This window comes from Nematolebias whitei, chromosome 20, assembly GCF_014905685.2.
Source record: "Nematolebias whitei isolate Nwh7 chromosome 20, NemWhi1, whole genome shotgun sequence".
NCBI classification, from domain to species: Eukaryota; Metazoa; Chordata; class Actinopteri; order Cyprinodontiformes; family Rivulidae; genus Nematolebias; species Nematolebias whitei.
The window spans coordinates 23,933,639-23,957,244 of NC_056517.1; the positions used below are offsets into that span (position 1 = coordinate 23,933,639).

At 42.2% G+C, this 23,606-nt stretch overlaps 1 protein-coding gene across 1 annotated transcript in view; it reads right to left on the bottom strand.

The window, feature by feature from the left end:
• Window positions 1–6,224: 6,224 nt before the first annotated feature.
• Window positions 6,225–23,606, bottom strand: part of gli3 (GLI family zinc finger 3) — a 128,955-nt gene continuing 111,573 nt past the window's right edge. Inside the window, exons 9-15 of the mRNA XM_037694449.1 lie at window positions 23,139–23,252; window positions 21,779–21,919; window positions 10,913–11,062; window positions 10,641–10,805; window positions 10,267–10,557; window positions 9,151–9,541; window positions 6,225–8,707 (exon numbers count right to left, since the gene is read on the bottom strand). Coding sequence (XP_037550377.1) covers window positions 6,363–8,707; window positions 9,151–9,541; window positions 10,267–10,557; window positions 10,641–10,805; window positions 10,913–11,062; window positions 21,779–21,919; window positions 23,139–23,252 — 3,597 coding nt within the window. The 3' untranslated portion in view covers window positions 6,225–6,362. The remainder of the gene's footprint in view (window positions 8,708–9,150; window positions 9,542–10,266; window positions 10,558–10,640; window positions 10,806–10,912; window positions 11,063–21,778; window positions 21,920–23,138; window positions 23,253–23,606) is intronic.

A 23,606-nucleotide genomic window follows, 5' to 3' on the forward strand; every position in this document is an offset into this window, starting at 1 on the left:
TTCTTGTAAATACTGTGTCTATTACATTAAGAATAAGAAGACGGATACATTTTGACCTCGGAACACGTTAGTTTTTAACCACGCTGCTCATCGTGGGGCGCTGCATGCTTTAGGAAGTGCACCCTTTGTGCCGTGTGGTGCAGGCCTGTGTAAATGCTCCGTCTCTGCAGTGTCCCTCGTGTTAATGCAACCACTGATGAGGCCTGAACTGAAGGAAACGATGCGTATTCATTTCTAGTTTAAGACTTAATTTTGAAAGCAGGTAGTGATTTTTTTTATTATTTTAACTTCCTCTCCCTGCTGCACTCTGGCTTGGTCTTAGCTCTAAAGGCTCTCACGTTTAAGTGCCTCCTGTTTGAGCCTGGTGTGTTAAAACGCCAAACAAAACAACGCTGGCCTAAAGAAGCCACACTTCTGACCCTCCCCTATAAATGTTGTACATACAGTCCATGGTTGCTGTTCTTTTGTGTACGTTTAATTCTTTTTCTTTACATGAAGTGATGAAACCAATCTTGTGATTATAATAAATAGTTGTGGAAACGCTGCTGAAAGAGCACCTTCAGTATAAAACGGCTTTTTAGTAATAAAATGTTTCCTACTGTACACAGCTTTTTGGGGGTTTGTTTTTTAGGATGTTGCAGTGGCGTATACCCTGTAATCTCTATTTATAACAATTGGAAATGCTTGAAAATCACTAAAACCTGCTGACCAGCACTTTATAGTTCAGGTCTAATAGGATAAGAATGTGTTCAAAAGTCATTATTAAGAAAAGACTGCAGAAACCTTGGAGCATCTAAAGTAAAACCTTCATTTTATTACGTTTTAACAAATATCAGGTCTGCACTTGCCTTCATCTTCGTCATGAGATTGCGCTTTGAGCTGAAAAAGCATAATTGGAAGCTCACTTCGAAAGGATTCCCATTTTCCTCCATTTTTGAAAGTAGGAGAGTGATGCAAGAGCTCTCTGTGCTTGAACGGAGTCTACTAAGAGGGCTTCTGATCGGAGCTGATGGGCTGTCATCCTCAAGGGGTCTAAATACTCATAGGCTGTAGTGGGATAACCACCAGTACAGATGTCAGCATGAATAAGATGGCATGCTAACACCTGCTGGCTTTAATCTCAACATGAAGAGACGAGGACATGACTGCCTTTAATGTGAATATGTAACCAAACAAGTAAATTTAAAGCTATCAAATTCATGCGAGCAGAGGTCAACTTGAGCTTGTAATATCTTTAATGGCCACTAGAGGGCATCAGAAACACCTGAGAACCTTCATCCAAGGTCCAGAGGACCTGACTTGGATTATGGAGCATGAACTTTCATGACCTGAGAACCTTGTGTATAAATGAAAAGGACAGTCCTTGGCACTGAGGGATGTAATTTCAACTGTTTAGTATATTTAAAAAATAAATTACGAATATGCCACAACCTGCATTAAGAAACAATAGGAAATAAATAAATGGGGAGTGGTGCCCTAGATAGCAGCTCCCTGCTCCACACAGGGCTGTGGTAGCTCAGTGGTTTGTGGTTGCGTCGGGAAGGGCATCCGGTGTAAAAATAAATGCCAATTCTTTGTGCAACTTAGTTCGCTGTGGTGACCCCTGAAGAAGGGAGCAGCCGAAAGAAGAAGAAGAAAGAAATTGTAAGAGATTATTTATAGAATCATGAGGAAAAACACTGCTATGTACTTTGTTCCTCTGGCTTTTGTCACAACTTGAATTCTCTGATGCTTGAACCAGTGGTGTGGACTCGAGTCACATGACTTGGACTCAAGTCAGACTCGAGTCATTTAATGTTTTGACTTTAGATTTGTTTGGAAAAAATGTTCAGAGACTTATGACTTGACGTGGACTTGGACCTGCTTCCTTTTCATTCAACCTTTATTTATCCAGGATAATCCCATTGAGCTTTGGGAACTCTTTTACAAGAGAGACCTGATTTTAACAAAGAGTGATGACAACAGTGGACAACAATAGCCAATCATAAAGGATGCATACAAATTGAGAATTTTTTTTTAACAAGAGGAAATAAAATTGAATTTAAAAGCAAATATAACAAAAAACAGATAGGTTGTAAGGCGATGTAAAAAACTAAAAACAAGAACATATCTGCATTGTTTTTTGTTTTTTTCGTGGGGCCGAGATGGGGTAGAGGCAGGGCAGCCGACTTAGGACCCAAAGCCCTATAGGTTTGATCCCCAGTTGTTTCACATCTCGTGGTGTCTCTGAGCAGGACACCCTATCCCCAATTGCTCCCCGGGCACCTTCAATAGCTGCTCACTGCTCCACCTGGTGCAAGGTTGAGAGCTTCAGATCTTTTTGCAAAATATTCCAGGAAACAGGAGCAGAGTAGGAGAAGGTCCTTTTGTGTAGTTCAGTCTCCACTGAGGGGACACTGCAGGTAATAATGTCCTGAGAGCGCACGCTGTAGCTGCACTCACACGGATACATGTAGGAGGAGATGTATGAAGGCAGCAGACCAAGAAGCGATTTAAAGATGAAAATGTACCAGTGAGAGAGTCTGTGTGAAGTTAATGATGACCAGTGCACCAGTGAATACACTTGAAAAGATTTGATATTTTAATTCATTTCAGTTGACATAATTGCAACTTTGTTCTAAAACACTTGAAAGGACTTGAGATTTCAAGTTTCAGACTTGGGACTTGACTTGACAGTTGCCTGTCTTGACTTGAGACTTGACTCGGGACTTGAGGGCAAAGACTTGATACTTGACTTGGTCCCACCTCTGGCGTGAACATAGCTAATGACAAACAGCATTCATCGATCCACCTCCGACCGTCTTTTATTGCTGTAACCAGATCAGCTCTGCAAATTTAAGCCTCGTCGTTGACCATTTTCTTCCATTCCACCAGAGATTTGAACTGGATGGGAGAGCTGGACTTTTTGCAGGTCATACCGAAAGTTTTCACAACCTTGGCCCTGTGGGACAAAATTAAGTAATCACAAATCCGTTCCATTTATGGAATAAGAAAAGTGATCAAAATGCAATGCAGACATTGTCATTTATTGAAGTAATGGCTGTCATCTTCTGTCTTTACCTGACATGACATCCACAGGCTATGGTTCCTTTGCTTCAACCTACTGTCACCTTTTTCTTTTCCGTTTTAGTGTTAATGGCTTCATTTGGATTATCTGGATGTAAATCCCATTTCTTTAAGGCATTTTCTTAGTTTGGTTACTCTAAATTTTGTCCAATAGTTTTGTTGCATATTTTCTGTTTTCAAGGCATTATGCTTTAAGTTTTCTCTCTTGACACTTTGATGCTTTCCTTGTACAACCTTCCCGTTTGTTTTGGACAGATTTTATACAGCTGACGAGCATCTTTTGCAATATTCTGTGGGAGTTTCATAATCCTCCCCTTTGTTTCAACTTGCATCTCCTGCTTTATGCAACATCTCTCTTATCTGGATGCAAGTGTTTGTTTTAGAATGGCAAATAGGAGTGATTGTATAGTTTTTTCCTCATCTTGTTAAATAAGAATCAGAATCAGCTTTTATTGTCATTGCACCAAAGCACAATGAAATTACATTTCAGTACAGCCTGTCCAAGAAACAAACAATATAGACATGGGAAGACGGGGGTGCCTGAGGCTGCAGCCTCTTGAGAGGCGCTGCCTTTTTCCGTTGGATAAGAAAAAGGCAACATGAGGGAAAGAAGATGTAAAAAAAAAATCATCTCACACTGTATCCCTAACAGGACATAGTGAGGTTACAAAAAACCTCACACACACAAAATGGCACCTGTGACTGACTACAGCAATTTAATTCCTATCTTTTTTTTATTGTTTCTTAATGCCAAAAGGTGGGGATTTGTTGTGCATGTCAGTGTTCGTTTTATTCAGTCCATGCTTTTGTTCCATGACCAAAGCTTCAGAGATAATCTCAAAATTGCTTTTAAATACTTTTGTATACAGAAAAAAATATATAATGGACTCAACAAGGTGCCCAGGTCCTGCAACACAAGTCCACATTATGACTCCTTCACCGCCATGCTTTACAGCTAGTGTGAGGTGCTTATTTTAATATACTTTGTTTGGTTTTTCATACGTGTGACTCTGAGCATTATGGTCAAACGTCTCTAGTTTGGGCTCAACATATAAGAAAATTGTTATAGAAGTTTTAGTTATTCAAAGGCCTGAGCCATTCTGCGAGGCTTTCTTCTGGCAAATTTCCAAACAACGCACTTTTGTCAAGTCTTTTCTAACTGTTTTTTAATAAACTTTAACATTAAGATGCTGACAAAAGTCTGTGAAGTGTTTTTTTCATAACCTCTGTGTTTTACACTGTTTGACTGCTGTGTGGTTGAGTTGTCCACACTAAGGTAAGAGTGACAACTCTTTAAAATATTATACGCACATGTATGTTAGTCATGTAGAATGATACCGGCTTTAAAAACATGATAAAATGACTGCTGATGCCTTTTAATCGTGGCACATTATTAATACACACCCAGCAAACTACCAAAACTTCTGCTTTTATAGAGCTGATGACAGTAAAGCTCTATTTGAGGGTTTATTTGTTTGTTTTGTCACAAACAGCTAATTTTGGCTTTATTTGAAAGTAATGATGTGGTGCGGTATGTGTCCTGACATTTTACCATTGACGTGATTACAGTACTTATTGCACACTGGCTTTATTATCAGCCTGTCATTCATAAAAGAAAAAGAGGCCGAAAGTATAGTTTCCATTTTTTTTAATTAAAACCATACAAACATTTGTTGTCAGTTATAAAAGAGTGAAGCAGTGGTCAGTGCTGGGCACTTGAAGCTCCGCTCTGAGCCAGATCTGCTGTTCCTCTGCCCAGGGCCTGGGAATCTTTGAAGTCAGTTCTTTATTGGTCTCAGGATACTCCATATTCCCTTTGCTAAGCCTAAACAAGGAATTGCTTATTTACATAATATATATAAAAGCACAATAAATGTGAAAACTTTAAACAGAAAAAAGTTGAATGCATGTCGCAAATCTTAACTTTGCAAATATTCACTTTCCTCATATAAATGTTCTGTTCTATTTCTTTTTCACGTCTCACGAGACACTTTTACACGTTTAAGTTTTTATGTTTTTCATTATTCACAATGGAAGATTGGCAGTGATCGTTCTCTTTACCGACAGGCAGATACTGTACGTTTAAGGCACATGTCTCAGTTGCTTCCTTGTTTCAAATAAAACAATCTTTACTTGTGTGAAATAACAAATCTTCATCAATACACAGCTACAAAATAACAAAAGTACCAAAAAAACAATAAAAAGGTTTGTACCTAATTTCTTTGACTGAAAGGTAAACTCTTCAGTATTCTGCGTGCGGTCACAGTCGACTGCAAGGCAATACTAACACTGCTGACAAAGTCACTGCAATACTTGATGGCAGAACACATTCTGAATTTTAAAACCTTTGGAGAAAACAAAACATCTGATTTCCTATAAAACAGAACATATGATACAGCTTTGAAATGCTGTGGACCTTATTGTGTATTGGTCATTAAAACCAAACAATTATTCATATCAACTACATAAAGCACCAAATTTAGGACATCGTGTCCATTCAGTTCCGTGCAATCCAACATCAAAATTCAAACCACAGAATACAAAAAAAAAAAAAAAAAAAACACTTAACATACACATGTGAGTACCTTACCAGATTAACAAAATCAAGCCAGTTACATATCAAGTGGATGACAATCTATGGCAGCTGAAGATTTGGATGTATCCATTGTTTTGGACTGGATCTTGACAAAAAATACCACTTGGTAGAAGCACTGAAACGTTTACAGTTCCACAAAATTAACATACAAACATAATGACATCAAAATGTAAATATACCACCTAATAAAGCCTATGATATATAAAGTTATCATCGGGGGCTTGTTAAATGTCCCCATGTCTCACCCGCAACATCAAGAAAAGTTTTAGCGGTTGTGTACCTGCGATACTACACCGGTTAATAATTGGCACATGATCTAGTCTATGTACTTATATAGACAGTGTTCAACTTGAGTACATGCATTTTTACAAATAGGATGTACAGCAAAAACAGTTACATTACACAGAATACTGATTTAAGGAGGTGAGCTATTCCTCACCGTCACATTAATGTACAAACAGAAGGGCTTCCAAAAATAGCCTTCATTCCAGAAAAGGAATATAACTCTTTATTTGTACAAACTTTTGACACAACTCAGTTCTGTGTGGGATGAAATCTCCCTACAGTAAAACAGTTTGGCAACTTCTAAGTTTTAATAATTGCCACTTTTATTGTCTTAATCTTCACATACACCAATGGTTTACGCTTCTGTTTTTCTTTATTTTCTTTTCCCAAAGGAGGAGAAATCAGAGAGGAGTGGCTATTGCATGATAGCCAGGAATTTACTTTCCTCAGCGAGGGTAGTGAGAAGTGAACTCATGTCTCCAATGGCCATGTTACTTAGACCTGGGGCTACACTGTGGAAAGTAGCTGATGCTCGAGGGGTGGTAAGGCGTGATGAGGTTCTGGACAGACCCTGAAATATGGAGGGACTCAATACTCCTGAGACCAGGCTACCCTGATCATAACTGTCCTCCAACATGTTTCCAAAGTCCAAATTTACCCCTTCATCTAATATGCCAGGCACATGACCATTCACCGTGCTGGTCACTTGGTTTGTACCTGGGGAGGGAAGGGCAGTTGTGTTCTCATTGCCTCCACCTGGTTCTTCAGAAACAGCTATGGAGTCCAGCAAACTCTGGTCCTCCAGGATAGGGAATGATGATGCCTTGCAATCTGCTGGTTCATAAGAGAGGCAGTCTGCAAAGGCCTGCTCAATATATCCATGGTCTGGATTTTCTAGTTTCAGCCCAGATACCTGATACGCAAGCGAACACTGATCTCCACTCCTCTGTAGTTGTTGGGGCTGGCAGGGTCTTGAATGGATTTCACTGGAACTCTCAGAATTAAAGTGTTGTTGGGTTTTGACTAGGTTCTTGGAGCCATTGATTGGTGGGTGAGGTACATGTATCAGGCGATCGTGATAAGGAGGTTCCTGGGGGAGATTGTCCATGAAGCCCTTGCTAAGAGTTAGGTTGTTTCCAACCTGCCAAGAGGTGCTACTGTTGTTGTTCTGCTGGAAGTAGCTTGGTTTCAGTGTTCCACTGGACAAGTGCTGTTTCAGACTTTGAGGAAGAGGCCTTTTGTTCACATGCACAAAATTTGGCCTGCCAATGATGTTTGTAGAGTTGTGACTAGTGCCTCTCATTTCCATGCAGGAGTTAGGGGATGTCTCTAGTTTCACCCCAGGGTTAACACTTTGAGGTTGATTTGCCTGAAAGCAGCTGTTCAGGAAATCAGCAGACAACTGCTGGTGAACCACCATATTTCGGAACTTGTCAAATGGTATCGATGTGGGTTCATGTTCTACATTAAGCCACCTTCTATACTGTGAATGGTGGTTTTGTTCCTTTTGAGGAGATCTGTCAGCACTTCCAGAGCTTACTTCATTCCACTGGATGGGAAGCCTACTAGGGCTGTTCCTCTCTGATATCTGCTGCTGTTGAAGACTGTGAGACCCAAGGAATGTCCCATCTGACTCTGCTGTCTGTATTGCCTCCAAAACGCCTGAATGAGAGGTGTCCCGTTGGTTACTTGCTAATTGGTCCTCAGTCTGAACATAGGAATCAGTGTTAATTTGAACTTGGGAATGCAGATACTGCACCAAGTCATCTGGCAACATATCTTCATCCTCAAGAAACAGACTAGCTTCGTCTTCATTCTCCATGGCCAGAGCTTCTAAGGCTACATTTTCTGCAATGCTAGAAGTGTTTGACGAGTTCTGAATGTTGCACTCCATTCGTGTATAGTTCTGTAGGCTAAAATTACGTGATTCAGGTGTAGAATGGTGAGTCAGAGGGGGAAGAGGGTGGAGATTATTAAGGCTGTTGAAGCGCTGAACTGGAGGCAAACTGCAAGTTTCAGGAGCCTGTGTTCGCACAGGGTCACTAGCTCTACGAATCCCATTCATTGGCCCCTCGCCAGGATAGAGGATCCTTCTTCTGTAACCTACATGTCCCATACCCCCATTGTTATACCCACTATTGCCTTCACTGTAATGAGGTGGTCTAACTAAAGGTGGCAAACAGCAGTTGTTGTCGCCCTCTTCCATCATGACCATTCGAGTCTTCAAACTCATGCGCTCCATGTTAGGTAGAGGTGTGGGAGGTGGGCCACCAGTAGCTGCTGCATATTTAGCTTTAAGGTGGTAATGCTGTGCTGGGGTTAAATTGAGCATGCCCCGTGATCCACTTCCTCCCCCAATGCCAACTCCTCCTAAGCCTCCACAACTCCCACCTGAGAATATCCCTATACCTCCTCCTGCTATCCCACCTCCATACTGGCTAGCCTCACTGGACCGGCGGGAGGCATCAGTGGAAATGGGGTCGTAAGAGTCAGTGGAGCTGAGGTTATGAATGCGACGGTGATTGGCAGCCAATGTTGCGCCCTCGCTCTGGGAAGCCTGGCTAGATCGGCGACTGGAGAAGCACGGGGAGATGCCTGAAGATCGTCTGCTGCTGCTCAGATAAGCTGAACTGGTGGCACTGCCACTGCTGTCGCGCCGGTCTCTGATCAAACTGAGCACTGTTAGCTCTGTGCTGCCCAGCTCAGAGTAAGCAGGTGGTTGAGGAGCAGACACCCCCCACTGCATGCCCAGGCAGGACCCTAGGGAGAGACGTAGACAAAGAAAAGCAAATGAAGAAATTTGGGACATTAAAAAAAGAAACCAAGGAAAATTGAGTGTGGTGAAAATACATTAAAGGAAAATTAAAGAAAAGGAAGCAGAAAAGTTAAGTGCAGAAAGATATTTTAAACAGATGGTAACAACATCTGTTTGAGACATCTGGCAGAAATTGGCCATGAAACGTTACATTACATGCTATTCTTTCTGATTTGATGTACGGCTTGATATCATTCTAATACCATTTTCCAGTGAAAAAGCACATTTTTAACTTTAGTTTTCCCTGGCTATATAGATTTTAAGCTAATTCAGTTCTATTAATTTTTTTTACAGGTGTTTTATGAAAAGAAGAACATAACAAGCAAACAGAAAATGTCCCATCCAGCTTGAATCTCAAACTGGAAGAATGTAAAGATTTGAAACTTACCCTTCCCCAAGATGTTTGGCACTGCCGAACCTTTTGGGGGTGGTGTGGGTGACAGGGACCCCAGCCTGGGCAGCGCTCCATTCACCTGCTTCAGCCTCTCCATCTTCATGTGCTCCATCCAACGCTGGGGGCGCCCAATGCCTCGCCTTGCCTGCAAGGTCAGCATGGCTGCGGTTGCGGTGGAGACCGTAGAGTCCATGACGGGGGCCGGCTCCCTCTCGCACCCCTCCTCTACCTCCTCGTCATTTTCCTCCTCCTCGTCTTCCTCCAGTCCCTTCCCTGGCGAGCGTCCGGCACTCACAGCAAGCTGGACTCCACTGCTGGGATAGGTGCTGATGGGGGACTGGACACTGCTGCATGTAGACTGACCGCCAGGGCTTGGCTGAGACGTCTGACAGACACAAACAAACAAGAAATAAGAGCAGTATAAACAAATTTACCTAAAGTAACATAAAATACTGTTATATGTTACAAACAATGATAACATGTATATGTCTTGGAGGATGCTGTCCCAGTGACATTGTGCAGTATTGCAACACTGTGCATTACCAGCTGTATGCTGTATGTGCAGCTGCACATTGCAACATTGGGATGAGTTTCAGTGGCACTGCAGTTCTACCCAAAGGGACAAACACTGCTCACAGGGATGCATTGTAATGGTAAATGTCAGTACTGTACAACGAAACGAGGAAAGAAACAATCTATAAATATGAAGGATGATTAAGACCCACAATGGAAACAAATTCGGCATGTTTGGGTTGAAAATGCACACCACCGTAGTTGCAACGGGATGAGAAAAATCTAAAACACCAGAATGTGATGGAGAAGAGAAAGAGAAAAATAAGATGTTTTCACAAAAGCATTGTGATTCCTATCTCACCTGATTACCCACTGTCCTTAGAAAAGAAGGAAGAGAAATGCCGAAGCATTGGATAAAGGAAAAGATGCGCTCGTTAGAAAATTTCAGTGCTGAATGTGTTACGTCCCTAATCAGATCAAAAAGGCTTCAAATATGATCAATAATTCTCATAAGAGTGTTAGAAAGTCAAAACAAAGGGATCAGAGTTACTGGTACGTTAATGCAAAGCAGACATAAAGCCTAAAATGAAGCCTTACCATGGGTTTTTCAGTCTTGATAGACTTCACTTGCAGACATTCATCTTGTTTTGAGGTAACATGGTTGTACTCCCTTTGGTCTGTATACCCACCCAGGGGCAGCTGCCCAGGCGACCGGCCCTGGCTGTTGCCCCCAGGCTCCCGTGGCTGTGGTGGTGGGCGTGGGTAATCTCCACGCTGCTTCTTGGTGACGTGTGCCTCCGGCCCATGTACTGTCTTTACATGCTTACGTAAGGAGCTAGGGTCTGTGTAGCGTTTGGTGCAGCCCGGGATTTTACACACATAAGGTTTCTGAAGAAAAACAGAAAGCAGCTTGTTAAAAACAACTTGGTCAAATGGCAAATTCAAGAGTGTGAAAATGTATTTGTTAGTACCTCATTGGAGTGTGTCCGGTTCTGATGTTTCGCTCGATCTGAAGCATTGGAAAAAGCCTTGTTGCAGCCCTCATGTTCACACACATATGGTTTCTCACCAGTATGGGATCGTAAGTGAGTTTTAAGGTTTTCCAGCCGTGAGTATGCCTTGGTACAGCCTTCAAACTAAGGAGGAAAGAAGAGAACGCATATTTTACAATACAAAAGACCGATATACGATAATATCATCTGCAAATAAACAAAGTCAACTGAACAAATATAAGGGCTCCTACTGTGCACTTGTGTGGTTTTTCCCCAGTGTGTCTGCGCATGTGGACTACCAGCATGTACTGCGCCTTGAAGGGCTTCTGTTCTCGGGAGCATTCCTCCCATCGGCACACAAACTCTTTCTTCTCTCCGTGGATGTGGTCATTGTTGATGTGCTGGAGAAAAGAAAAGGAGGGAACATACAAACCTCAATTTAAAACAGTTTAGACATTGTGTAAACTATAAATAAAAAAGGAATCAATGATTTGCAAATACAGTAGTCCCTCGCTACTTTGCTATTCGACTTACACAGACTCGCTCTTTCGCGGTTTTTCAAAGTAAAATTGGACATGATACAATTGGCTGATTGATGGATGAGCCATGGATTGTTTATTTAAAATAAATTATTTTAAATTATTTATCACCTGTGTGCAGCCCACAGGTGCAGGGAGAAACTCCCTCCTGCAGCCTGTCATGATCTCTGCTCTCAGCCACCTGCGGCTCTGTGCCACTCCCACATTTCTCCTCTGGCTGCAGCAGCTTCGTGAAGAGTTAACCCTTTAACCCGTTTGGTTCCGCGGGGAAACCTGGGGTGTTCTCTGTCTGCCGGACCCGATTCTGGACTGAATCAACAATTCATGCTGCATGGATTGTTGAAAGTTTTACAGTATTTAAATTAAAATTGTTTATTTACACAGAGGGAGGGAGATTGGAAGTAACAGGTGATGAGTGTGAGTGCAGCGTTGCAGGGAGCTGAAATCATGACATTCTGTGCTCTTTTAGAGCATTTAGAGTTTAGAAACATTATTTAGAATTGCAAGATTGTGGGCAGGGTTTATAAAGCCTGTATAGCCTATATATTAATACTAAAATAAACTACTATTCCTACTATTTGTACTACTATTCCTACTTCGCGGTTTTTCACTCATCGCGGGGGTGGGGCTGCAGGGTATGGAACCCCCACGATAAACGAGGGACTGCTGTACATAAACTTGTTCTTTTTTTTTTTTTTTTTACAAAAAAAACAGGATAATTGTGAAACTGATGGCAGCTAAATATTTTACACATCTCAACATACTGGAATGAAGATTGTAGTTTAGAGCAGACATTTTTCATTATGTTGCTGTTTCAACAATATAAAACATGTTTTAAGACCACAGTAATCCACATTAGTCTTGGCTACTTTCAGACTAGCCTTTAGCACATCAATCCAGTCAGAATTAAACTCCATGTTTCCAAACTGAGGCCATTCAAAGAGCTATCTCCAACAGGTAAGATGATAATTGTTTGGATTCTTTCTGCAGAATCCAGTCCAAAAAAATTCAAACTATCCCTTTAAGAGTGTTTCTTTTTTTTATGTTTTGTTCCATTTACCGTAGTTCCTTTACCCCTGTTACTTGGAGCACTTCATTTTCTTCCTTTCCAGCTGTTCTTTTTTCTAATTTATTCTGCTGAAGAATGCACAAAGGCTGGAGAGCCTCAGTGTCCAATATGAATAGGATTTTCTAATAAAATACTGTCACTTCCCTTCACTTTGGGGCCTCGTCACTCTGTGACAAGTGCTGACAGTTGTGCTGTCATAGCAACTTTCAGTCTGTGGCTTAAGAAGGAAAAGAGGAGGCAGAGAGGTGAGCAGATGGAGCCAGAACCCAAAAGTTAAGTCAAGGCTTCTGAAATGTGAGGGCTTTACAACTCCAGCCAAGTATTATTTCAGTTAGCATCACCTTTGTCTTCCTCCAACCATCTCTTGTCTTCTTTTTTTCTTTTCTTCCTTTCTCACTAACTGTCTTGTGAAAATGGGTAACTGGTGGTGATATTAAAGGGTGGAAAAACCAGGCAAAGACATGAAAATAAACCCCAGACCTTTGGGAATAAAGTCAACATCAGGCTCTCTTTAAGAGACAACGGTTTGGTGGCCTCTGAAGTACCTTCTGAGGGCAGTAAACCCAGAGAGACACACAATATCCTGACCGGAGGAAGCCGGCGTTATTATGACATTCCTGAGCGGTAAAAAAAAGACTCTTTTAACCTTGGGGCTGAATACAGACAGGCAGGAAGAGAGGGCAATAACTACAGACTTGAACGTGAGCGCTCCAAAATGTCTGGGGAATTCATGCTTTGTGAGAGCATTTCATAACATCCACCGCCGATAGGTGAAGGCGGACAATAATGTTTTTGCTCGTGCCTCTGTGTGTGTTCATGTGTACCAAAATATCTCTTAAACAAGAGGAGGAATTTTAATGAAACTTGAGGAAAGTCATTATGAAATGTACGTCAAAAACTTTTGGAGTCATTTCAATTAAAGATGGACAGCTAAATGACCTTAGCCAACATACAAACGACTATGGCTCAGTAAATTTGACAGATTTTGAGCTGAAATTTTGTGTAGTAGCTTAGAGTCACTGACAATACTCTGAGACTAATGTCTTATGAGTTTGCATCAAATTGTGCATAATGTTATATTAAAGGTTTGACCCAAATGGCTACAATGCTTGGCTTTTATTTATTGCAAAATGAATACAAGACCAAAGCAACCAAGGACATTTTCCCTCCAGGCACGACTAGACAGCATCACCTTTGCACCTCTTCAGCACATGCTGTCTGCTGGCCACATGTTAACCCTCCACCCATCTAACAACCATGACATCGACCAGAAACCTCACTGCTTTTCACCTCCCGGTAAAGACAAAAGAGGGTTATCAACAAATGAGTCAGCATCCAATAGCAGGGATCAGAAGCAAAAGCGATCAGCAAAATTGACAATAATACATCATCAAAGAGCCTCCATTATTCTCAAGTGACATTTTTTAATTCTAAAGTGACAAAACAAGACTAATTCCAGGGTAAATGATTGGAAACTGAATCATCAAAGGCTGTAGAGACGTTCTCCCAAGATCAATCTTCTCCCCACCTCAGCCCAAGCTTCAGAAAGCCTGACTCCTTCCCTTTTTTTCTTCCTCTCCATGAGGAAATCCCCGTGGCAAGCGATCGGTCTGCTGCAACCTGCGCTCGATATCCCTCAGCTGAGAGCGATGGGAGAGTGCCACAGTGTTGGATCATGTGCCTACAGCTGGCACGCCGCTCACACACCCTCACTGTTTGTACAATTGAAGGGGGTCGCTGACGGATGTGATGCATTAGCCTCTGAGCTGACAGAAAGGGGGGACAGGCAGCACAAAGGGGGGGCACAGAGAAGCCTAATAACATGATCTAATGGCAATTCTTATTGAATCAATAATCTCCATGCTGAGCAGACAGGTCCCGTTGGTCGGCCAAATCGACAAACAGGTGCTGATAGCGGCGGTGCAGCGGGTTATTCATCTTCCCCCTGCCAGCTTATCGGCCAACAACTGTAAAAACGCCACCAAGATGGATTTAGGAGGGAGTTGCACGACAACGAACGCATGGGACACGGACACGGGGGACACTGGAGCCGTCTGTGACATATGAACGCTGCACTTCCACAAACACACACACACACACACACACACACACACACGTGTAGGCACCGCGTTCCTGGTTCAGACCTATATGGCTTAAGCAAATACAACAAACATATTATCACCAGGAGGAGAAAGGTTTTACTGTTTCTGTCGCGTTTGTGTCTGTCTGTAGTTTTAGCAAAATATCTTGTGAACCATTGGATGAATTCTAGTGAAACTCCCAGACAAATCATAATTCAATGTAGATTTATAACTAGTAAACTTTTGGAATAACTCCTGTTAACAGAGGTTGCTACAGACAAGCAACCTTAGCTAACATAAAGTGACTACAATTCAGCCAGTTTTTCAGATACTGAGTTAAAATTTAGAGTTCAGTAGTCCCTCGCTACTTTGCGGTTCGACTTTCACAGACTCGCTACGTCGCGGTTTGTCAACACACATTAAAATTTTTTTTTTAAAGTACAGTATACATGATTGTCAACTTTAATATTACTCACGTGATTGGTACAGTACTGGATACAGTACTGTACAGTAAAAAGTTAACAAAAAATACTTCGGAAAGGTGCCGTCATTTTGTAGTTTACTCTCTACATGTAGTTCTATGCTACACTGTTATCCCACTCATAACAACCACATTTCCCATAAGCCAACAGGACTCCGTCCAGAAGCATAATTTCCTTCTGCTGAAATACGCAGGGACGCGTGTCGTCGTAGGTCCTGGACTCCATGCGAAGTCCATCCATCGGGACTTTTTTCCTCCAGACTTGGACTCAATAGACCACCTCTGGTCCACGCCAGCCAACCGAAGGTCTGCCCACCCCAGAGGGAACTATGGTATACTGTAATGTCTAATACACAATTTGAAACGGATCACATAAGCTTTGGTTTTAAAACTTTTCCATTAAATATTAGAGTCAACTAAGTATGTAAAAGCAAAATATTACATGAAGCACTGGACAGATCTTAATGAAACCCAGAAGGTAATTATTGGGTGCATATTTACAATAATCAACTTTTGTGGTCAACTTTTTTCAAGAAAGTTGCCACAGCAAATTGCCTTTAGGAAACACAAAATTGGCTCTAAATCAGGTAATTGTACACAATTTTAGCAAATCTTTGGTGTGGTAGTGGCTGAGCATTATCTGCAACACATACTTTAAGCACAATATTTTTCCTTAAAACCATGACGTAAATTTTTGGCAGCAATTCTACCCGTTAGCAAAATATTTATTGAAACACTGGACAGATTATAATGAAAATGTCAGAAAACAAGTACTGTTATTCAATTGAATAACATTTAGAGTTAACCCAATTGAAAATGACCACAACAGCTAAATTACCCTATCTAACTCTTGTGGGGGAGTGGCGACGCAGAGGTTAGAAGATGAGCCTGTGATCGGAAAGTCGCAGGGTCAACTCCCGGTACCGTCAACATCAAAATGTGGGTGGAAAAGGTGAAACACCCACACCTGCCTCCACCCTCATTCGCCCCTATCTGGGCCCCTGAGCAAGGCCCTTAACCCCCACCATCTGCTCCCTAAACAGGTCTCTCTTGAAAAAGAGTTCTCGTGACTCAATTAGACTACCTGGATAAATAATGGGTAAATGAAAGAAATAATAATAATGATAATTCAAAAATTATTAGAACTTTAGTTCCTTTTATAGATGTTCAGAATCAGATTTATTGTCATTGCACCAAAGCACAATGAAATTACGTTTCAGTACAGCCTGTCCGAGAAAGCATAAACAAACAGACATGGGGAGACAGAGGTGTCTGAGGCTGCAGCCTTCGGGAGGTGCTGCCCTTTTCGTTTAGATAAGAAAAAGAGAAACACGAGGGGAGGCGAGGTATAAAAACAAATCATATCTCACACTGTGTCCTAGACGGGACACAGTATGAGAGTTGCAAAATAAGACCTCAGCACAGAAACAGCAACATACTGATGACATCATAATACATTTATGCATGAGGAAGGCCAACAAAGGTGGTGAGTTTGTCTGTGGACACTGTCAGATAGTTCCTAGTTCTGAGGTGAGAGGTGGTGCAGTATCTACCAACCAGCTCTGACACTAGTCCACAGATGTCCTCGGGAAGGGAGCGGTTAGGGTGGGGAGCAGAGTTTCTTGTTCACATACTGTCCAAGAGAGTTTGAGATAGTTGGCCACTTCAAGGTCAAGCGGGGAAGCCAGATTCAGATAACAACATTTATTTTGGGTCAGGCCAACTCTGCTTGATTTCTGTCTGCCTTTGTAGTTCTACTGGTATGTCTCAATGGCAACTTCAAACAGCCAAATTTTGTGGTCAGCACCACTGGGTCAAGCTCGTAGCATCTCCAAGGTTGATTCCTTCCAACCAGCGAGTATCAAGAGACATAAGTGGCCTGCAATTCTTAGAAATCACATCCAGCTTACGGCTCAGCTCACACAGCATCTGAGTCTGAGTGCTCACTGCACAGCACATTTCTTCACACAAGCCAAAGCCAGGCCGCTTTACAATAGCCAGAACAGCTGACAATGTTTCTCGCATTTGTTGATATGCCAGGTAACCACTAACCCCAAAAAGCAGAAATGCTGTTATCATAAATCCAATTACGTACGCATCTTTTATATCCTCAACCGACAAAACTGACAGACACACGATCTTCCACTGCCCCCAGGAATCCATTGTGTATTCAGCTGTGAGCGTCCCGTCAGGGCAAGAGGGCTCTCCTTCGCCCTGTCTTCGCATTGAGAAAATGTTATTAGTTGTGTTGAGAGACCAGCTGACCAGATCCATGATGTACACTTCGGAAGAATTGTAAAGAGGCTCCGATAGGGTTCACAGGACAAAGATCACAACAGGAGGGAGGCAGGAGCGGAAGGGGAAGTGTCCACCTTCGTCGAGAGCAAGCAGGAACAAGCTGTTGTAGAGCTACATGTTGAGCTCAGATTTGGTGTGGTAGTAGCTGAGCATTATACAAAACACATTCTCTACGTGCAAACAGATCTCACAAGCTCTCACCATATTGCACGAGACTGTGCAAAGCGTCACTTACGAGGTTTGATGAAAATGACTCCGTCCTTCTCAGCATAAGATGGTTTTAGTTTAAATCTCTGACAAGAAACGCATTAAACAATATACATTCCTTCAAGGAATGGTAGGCCTGTAATTTTAACATGTAACATGCAAAGGTGCTTTTATTATATATATTTACTAAAACTTCAAAGCTACAAATTTAAAATCTTCTCCACGTGTGTTATGGTAATACAATAAATCGTCATTTTTCCCCCACTATTTGTTCACTTCAGTATCCATTTCCATGTCTCCTTATCAAACCCTCTTTGGGACGCTGCCTTCATGCATTAGAATGCAAGCGTGCATGAAAAGAGGGCCTGTTTACAAGGCAATTTCACAAAGCGATGGGACCCGCAACACCGTTTAGCTTTATCAAACATTGCCTAATAAATCATATGCTCTTTTGTGATGTCAGTTGCTGAGATGCTTTGTGTAAAGAGAGGTGGGGGGAAAAACAACTTCAGAAGGGAAAAGATGGGAGGCAAGGAAAGAGAGGGAGGGAGGAAGTAAAATAGGGGGAATTGAGAGTGGGTTAGTGAGGGAAAGCAAATGAAAAGTAGGGGGCAGGGAGCTGAAATTGGCATGTGTAATTCAGCACTCTTTTCATCTCAGAGTAAGATACTCTAGACAGATAAGAGGCCTAATCCTTCTCCTGATCAAAAAAAAATCTGCATTTTACCAATTAAAGGCTTGTGCCAGCAGTCGGGGGGTGGAGGGGTCTGCCTTTACGCTGCAGCTGCATTATCTCTCTTTAGCGTTGGGAGACGACTAACAGCAACAAGGTTGCACACAAGGAGTGCCGGCTTCCTGTCTAAGAACAGCACGACTCGTGATGGAATGAACTATGGAGGAGGAAAAAATGTGAGCAACAAGAAGAAAACCTATCAGTTGTAAAAGGATTAAAAAAAACTTTATTCAGAGCTTGTGAACCATTGTTTTTGTAGCATCACAGCAGGACTACAGGAAGTTTTGAAGTTCTAGTATGTAAAAAGTAGTATTTAACATTTGTTACCAGGGCTTAATTTGTAAGTCGGTCGATACCGGAATGCAAATGGCCGGTGTGAGGGATGGGGGCGGTGGGGTTTGGATGTCCTCGCCCAGAAATTTTTTAATAAAGTAGATATGATTTCCTGCATTTTGATGTATTTTAATGGATTGTTAAACATCTAGGGCAGCACGGTGGCGCAACTGGTAGAGCTGCTGCCTCTCAGCAAGCAGGTCCTTGGTTCAAACCCCGGTCCAGGGGCCTTTCTGGGTGGAGTTTGCATGTTCTCTCCGTGCATGCGTGGGTTTTCTCCAGGTGCTTCGGTTTCCTCCCACAGACCAAAAACATGCATGTTAGGCTGATTGGTAACTCTAAATTGTCCCTAGGTGTGAGTGAGAGAGTGAATGGTTGTTTGTCTCTATGTGGCCCTGTGATGGACTTGCGACCCATCCAGGGTGTACCCCGCCCCTCGCACAGTGATTGCTGGACATGGGCACCGGCGACCCCCGTGACCCAAAAATGGAATAAACGGGTAAAGATAATGGATGGATGGATGTTAAACATCTATGTTTAACCACATTTATAAACAAATGTCCATCTCTTTGTGGCCGCTGCCTGTGGGCTCCTACCCGGTTAGCTCGCTCAGCACTCACCCCCACAACTCTTTTGGGGCGGAAATATTTTTAAGGGTAGAGGCGGAAATGCTACTTGAAGGGGCAGCTTCTATGTGATATTAAGAAGCTCATAAGTGGCTGTTGTGTTTAAAATGAGTGTTTATGTAAATATTTTCAGTTTATATATCTAATGTGTTTTATTCGTTCAAGGCAGTCGTATTTGTTCATTACTTTATTATTACCGGTAGTAAGCTTGAGTGTTGCCGGATCCAAGCAAACAGTTACCAGAATGCAGCCTATCAAAATAAGAGCATTCCGGCTGTTTGTTGCTGTATTTTCACTAGTGCGGAATGAACAATAAAAAAGAGTTTTCTTTTAACCTCAGAACAAGCCATGTATATCTCCAGATAACAGAAGTCCATGTTGCAGTACCGTGTTTCCACACTTCACACATCCCTTTTTTTTTTTTGGCTAAAACTGTTCTACAAAAGAGTTTTTTTATGTTTTTCTTTATGCAAAGAACAGGGGAACTTCCACTTAGCAAGGAATCAGTGACAGATCAATAAGAAAATAATCCCAGATTGTTGAGCGAGGCCATTTTGGGGAATTATGGGAGTGTGGGGTTGGCCTCTCGGGCGACAAAACCAAAGAAAAGCCGACTTCAAGAGCGACATTAAAGAAGCCACCAGGCCTTATCTTTAAAAGTGTTCCCTCTGAGGGGAATGGGAGGAGGGGGAGAAAATGAAAGGGTAAATGAGAGAGGATCATAATCCAAAAAAAGAGGGGAGGGGGGTTGTTGGGGTTAAGGAATGCTGAGCGGAGAGGGAGATGGAGAGGTACACAGAAGAAATGTAAGAGATGAAATAAATACAGCAAACGAAAATTGACACCCGCCTCGCTTTTGCTGACTGGGTAGGCCCGATAAGTGAGCCAAATTGCGTAGATCTGATGTTTATCTTATCAGCGGCACCGTGAGCGCTTAAACGCAGACGATAAAGGAACGCCGAAGCGTGAACGCGTGTTCGAGTGTGTAAAAATACGAATCAGGAGCGCTACGGGAGCGCGTTTGATCAAGGTAGAAAGCGACGAGGGTGGTGTGAAGGCCTAATTCTCAAATTAGGCCAACCAAAAGGAAAACAGGAGGTTTGAAGTAACGCCATTACTTTCGATACTTTAAAAAGCAGCGGCTAAGGCTTTAAAAACCCTGACACTTTTGATTGTGAAGCCTTGTCTAAATAAACTTTTGAGCAACGTTTAGCGTTTACAAGCATTTAAATTAAGTTAAACTGAGTTTTTAAAATCTCATCCTTTTCTATTCATTCAAAAGGCTTTTCAAAGAAGGGACGCAACATTGTTTGATTATATGGAAATCCCACCACCACCACCCCTCCAAACCCTCCCAGAATGTGAAGAGATCCACTGTGGTCCAAATACTGTACTTATCCTATTACTGAGGGGGTGGGGGGGTGGCGAGATAAGAGCATTTTCCCGTCCGCTCTGCTGAATTAGAGGGCTGGGACTCTGTAGGCGAAGAGTGTCTGCACGTGCATAAAAAATAAGTAATAAAACGTCACATCAGAAAGTCAAATGCGGGAAAGGGTGGAAATGAAACATGAAAACTAATCATGTTTTTCTTTTTGTGAAAGTCCTGTTAAGTGCAGCTTGGAGGAACGAGTTTTCCTCTGACGGCTGCCTGGCTGCGACTATAATAGGTGAAGAAAGAGAGCATTATTTTTCGCTAATAAAAAGCCATCCCGACCTCCTCTCCTTCCACGTTTACTCATCCCACCTCGTGAAACCGGAGCAGGAAGTTGTCAGAATCCTCCACCTCTGAGCTGAGCCCTTCAAACATGGGAGGCAGCCCATTTCGTGCTGAGGATATCAATTATAGATAGGGGGTTACCACCGCAGCTGAGGATTGCAATGTCAAGATGGCTAACAGACAGCTGTGGAGAGCTTTAGGATCGTTCTATCAGATGTGTCCTGATGTGTTTTCACTGCACCTATTGGTGTAATTTCCTCCCATGTCCAACTTCAGTCTGGCTAGTTGAGGGATAAACGAGTTGCAAGCTAAGTTGGAGCAGCAAAGCTAAAAGCAGCTATAACTACACACTGACATGACCGTGACGTTAATATTTTTGCCTTAAAGTGCACCCCTCGGGCGCGGGACGTTGAGAAGCATCCATTTCCAAGCTTGTGTGAGAGTTCTGATAACAGACGGGGTACAGACGGGGTCCGGTTCAGCGCAGTACGCAAAGCTCCTGGAGGCTTAACCCACCAAATCAGTTAGTGCCGTCCAGCTGTGAGATGTTCACTCCAGCTTTTTGAGCCCATTACCACCGTCCCTAGATCCAATCAGGAATCTAGCTTGACTAACAGTCAGCGCTCGAGGCTGCCAGGCACAGAAGTCCTGGTCGGACAGGAGGTTCTGTCCAGAAAGGCAGCTTCTGTTAATGTTGAAGGGATCTAAGGGGGGCTAGAGGGAAGAAAAACACCAAATCCCCTTAAAGCGCATAATTGTGTTTTCTGAGCTGCACTTCAGAGCTGTAAACAACCTGTTGTGGCGGTTTTAAGGCGAGTCCTAAAGGCAAAGACGAACACTTCTCTGACCTCAGAATCTGATTAAAATTCAAACACGTTTGGTAAAAAGCTCTGACAGACTGCAATGGTCCAGAGAAAAATCAAACTTTCATGTCATTTTTTTTTTTTTTTTCCTTTTAGAAAGTGATAAAACAGTACATAATTACCATATTTTTCATCATATAAGTCGCACCTTTGTTCTGCTGGATACTCACTTGTACCAGCTGCTCCTGGGTGTCGAACTCACGGCAGCAGTTCTCCCAGTGGCAGTTTGTCTCGTAAACCACCTCTGGCTCCTGTTTGCTCTCATCCTTGTCCCCTTCCTCCTTCACCAATGTCATCCCATCAGGATGGTCCTAAGAAACCACCACAAAAAAATAAAGTTTAATGAAACAACACATCTAAAATGTTAAGGAGTAAGAGCTAAATCACTTTAAACAGACTTGGGCAACTTAAGGCCCGAGGGCCAAAAGTGGCCCTTGGACAAGCTCCATCAGGTGCCCAATGTCATTAGTTCAAAACAATAAAAAAAAAAAAACATTTATAAAAAAACCAACAATTTATCAACAAGACTTAAGGACAATTAAATTAAACATCTTATGCCAAACTAAAAAAAAAACATTTTTATGTGTTTCCAGAACTAGACTGAACCTTAAAGACTTAGAAACACAAATACATAAGTTTGTTTTGCATATTTCCGCTAACATGTATAACATGTTAATACCGTGTATTGTCACATATTCCTGTATTATATTCCTCAAGGATATTGGAAATATGTTTTTTTATAAAGCACCTTAAATATGCTACAACAAGCAAAAGCCTGGAAAAGGAAGATTATCTGTCATACAGACAATTTTCCACTTCTCTATGCAGCCCTTTGACTGCTTTAAACATCTTGATATGGCCCTTTGGAACAAAAAAAGTGTTGCCCACCTCTGACTTAAAATCAGACTAAAATGTGAGGGAAGAAGGAAGTGCTTCACCTCCCCAGGTATAAAATGTATAAAAGGTGTTTTGCCAATAAAAAGCACAGCAGAAAGTTATTATTTGCAGGTTATTACCACAGTTGCCATGTGAATATGGGCTTGTCTGGCTACGAGGGGGAAAAGGCAGAGCGGAAATGTAGTGAAAGCCCCTCTGTGTCTGGTGGGGCGGTTGTTATACGACAGGACTGGGCCGACTGTTTGAAGACTGTAACCCCCTCTTCCTGCTGTAGGTTACTGTATTAGCCCAGACATATTTCACTGTCACATGTTTTAGGTAGAGCATGGAGTTGGCGTGGGCTCCTGCAGGGGGGCTTCCACCACACACCTCTGCTGATAGTTTAACAGGGATTTTTTTTTGTTTGTTTGTTTCTGCTTACTGCGTTTCTTTTTCTTTCGCTTTGTTCCAGCCACTTAAAAATTTCGATTAAACAAAATCAAAATCAATTTCCTTCTAGTTTCCCCCCAAAATCAATGGTTGAATGGCTTTGGAAACTAAAAGTGATGAAAGTTGGGAACAAACAGATGAAGAAACGGCCAAATGCAAGAAAACACACACTGCCTGCAGCTGCTGGGCCTATAGGTGACCCACCTGTACGCTCACCACTCCTGGGCTCGGCAGCTCTTCCTCGGGTTTCATTTTGGACCGCTTGTGATGCATCGGGTCGCCCGTGCTGCTTACAGCCGATTCACTCGTGGGCTTGGCCTGTAGAAACAATAAAAATATTAAAGCATTAACAAGCTGATTATCATATATTATATCATGTTGGTTATATAGATAGTTTTATCCTTTATTATGGCTTCATTAAAAATGCATGTAATCCTGATAAGCATGCTCATTATTTACTTAATCAACAAGACAAAACTACTGGGACTGGTTTATAATGATTTCTGCAACCAGCGTCTCGAACTTTAACCGAGCTAATGAAAACCTATGCAAGTCAGCGTATCACATTAGCTACTCTAATCATTGCAATTAAAACAACCTCATGAACCAATTCAACCGACAGATGACCTGACTCTGGCCCTGGCTTAAAGATACCCTAGGGGGAATTCTTGT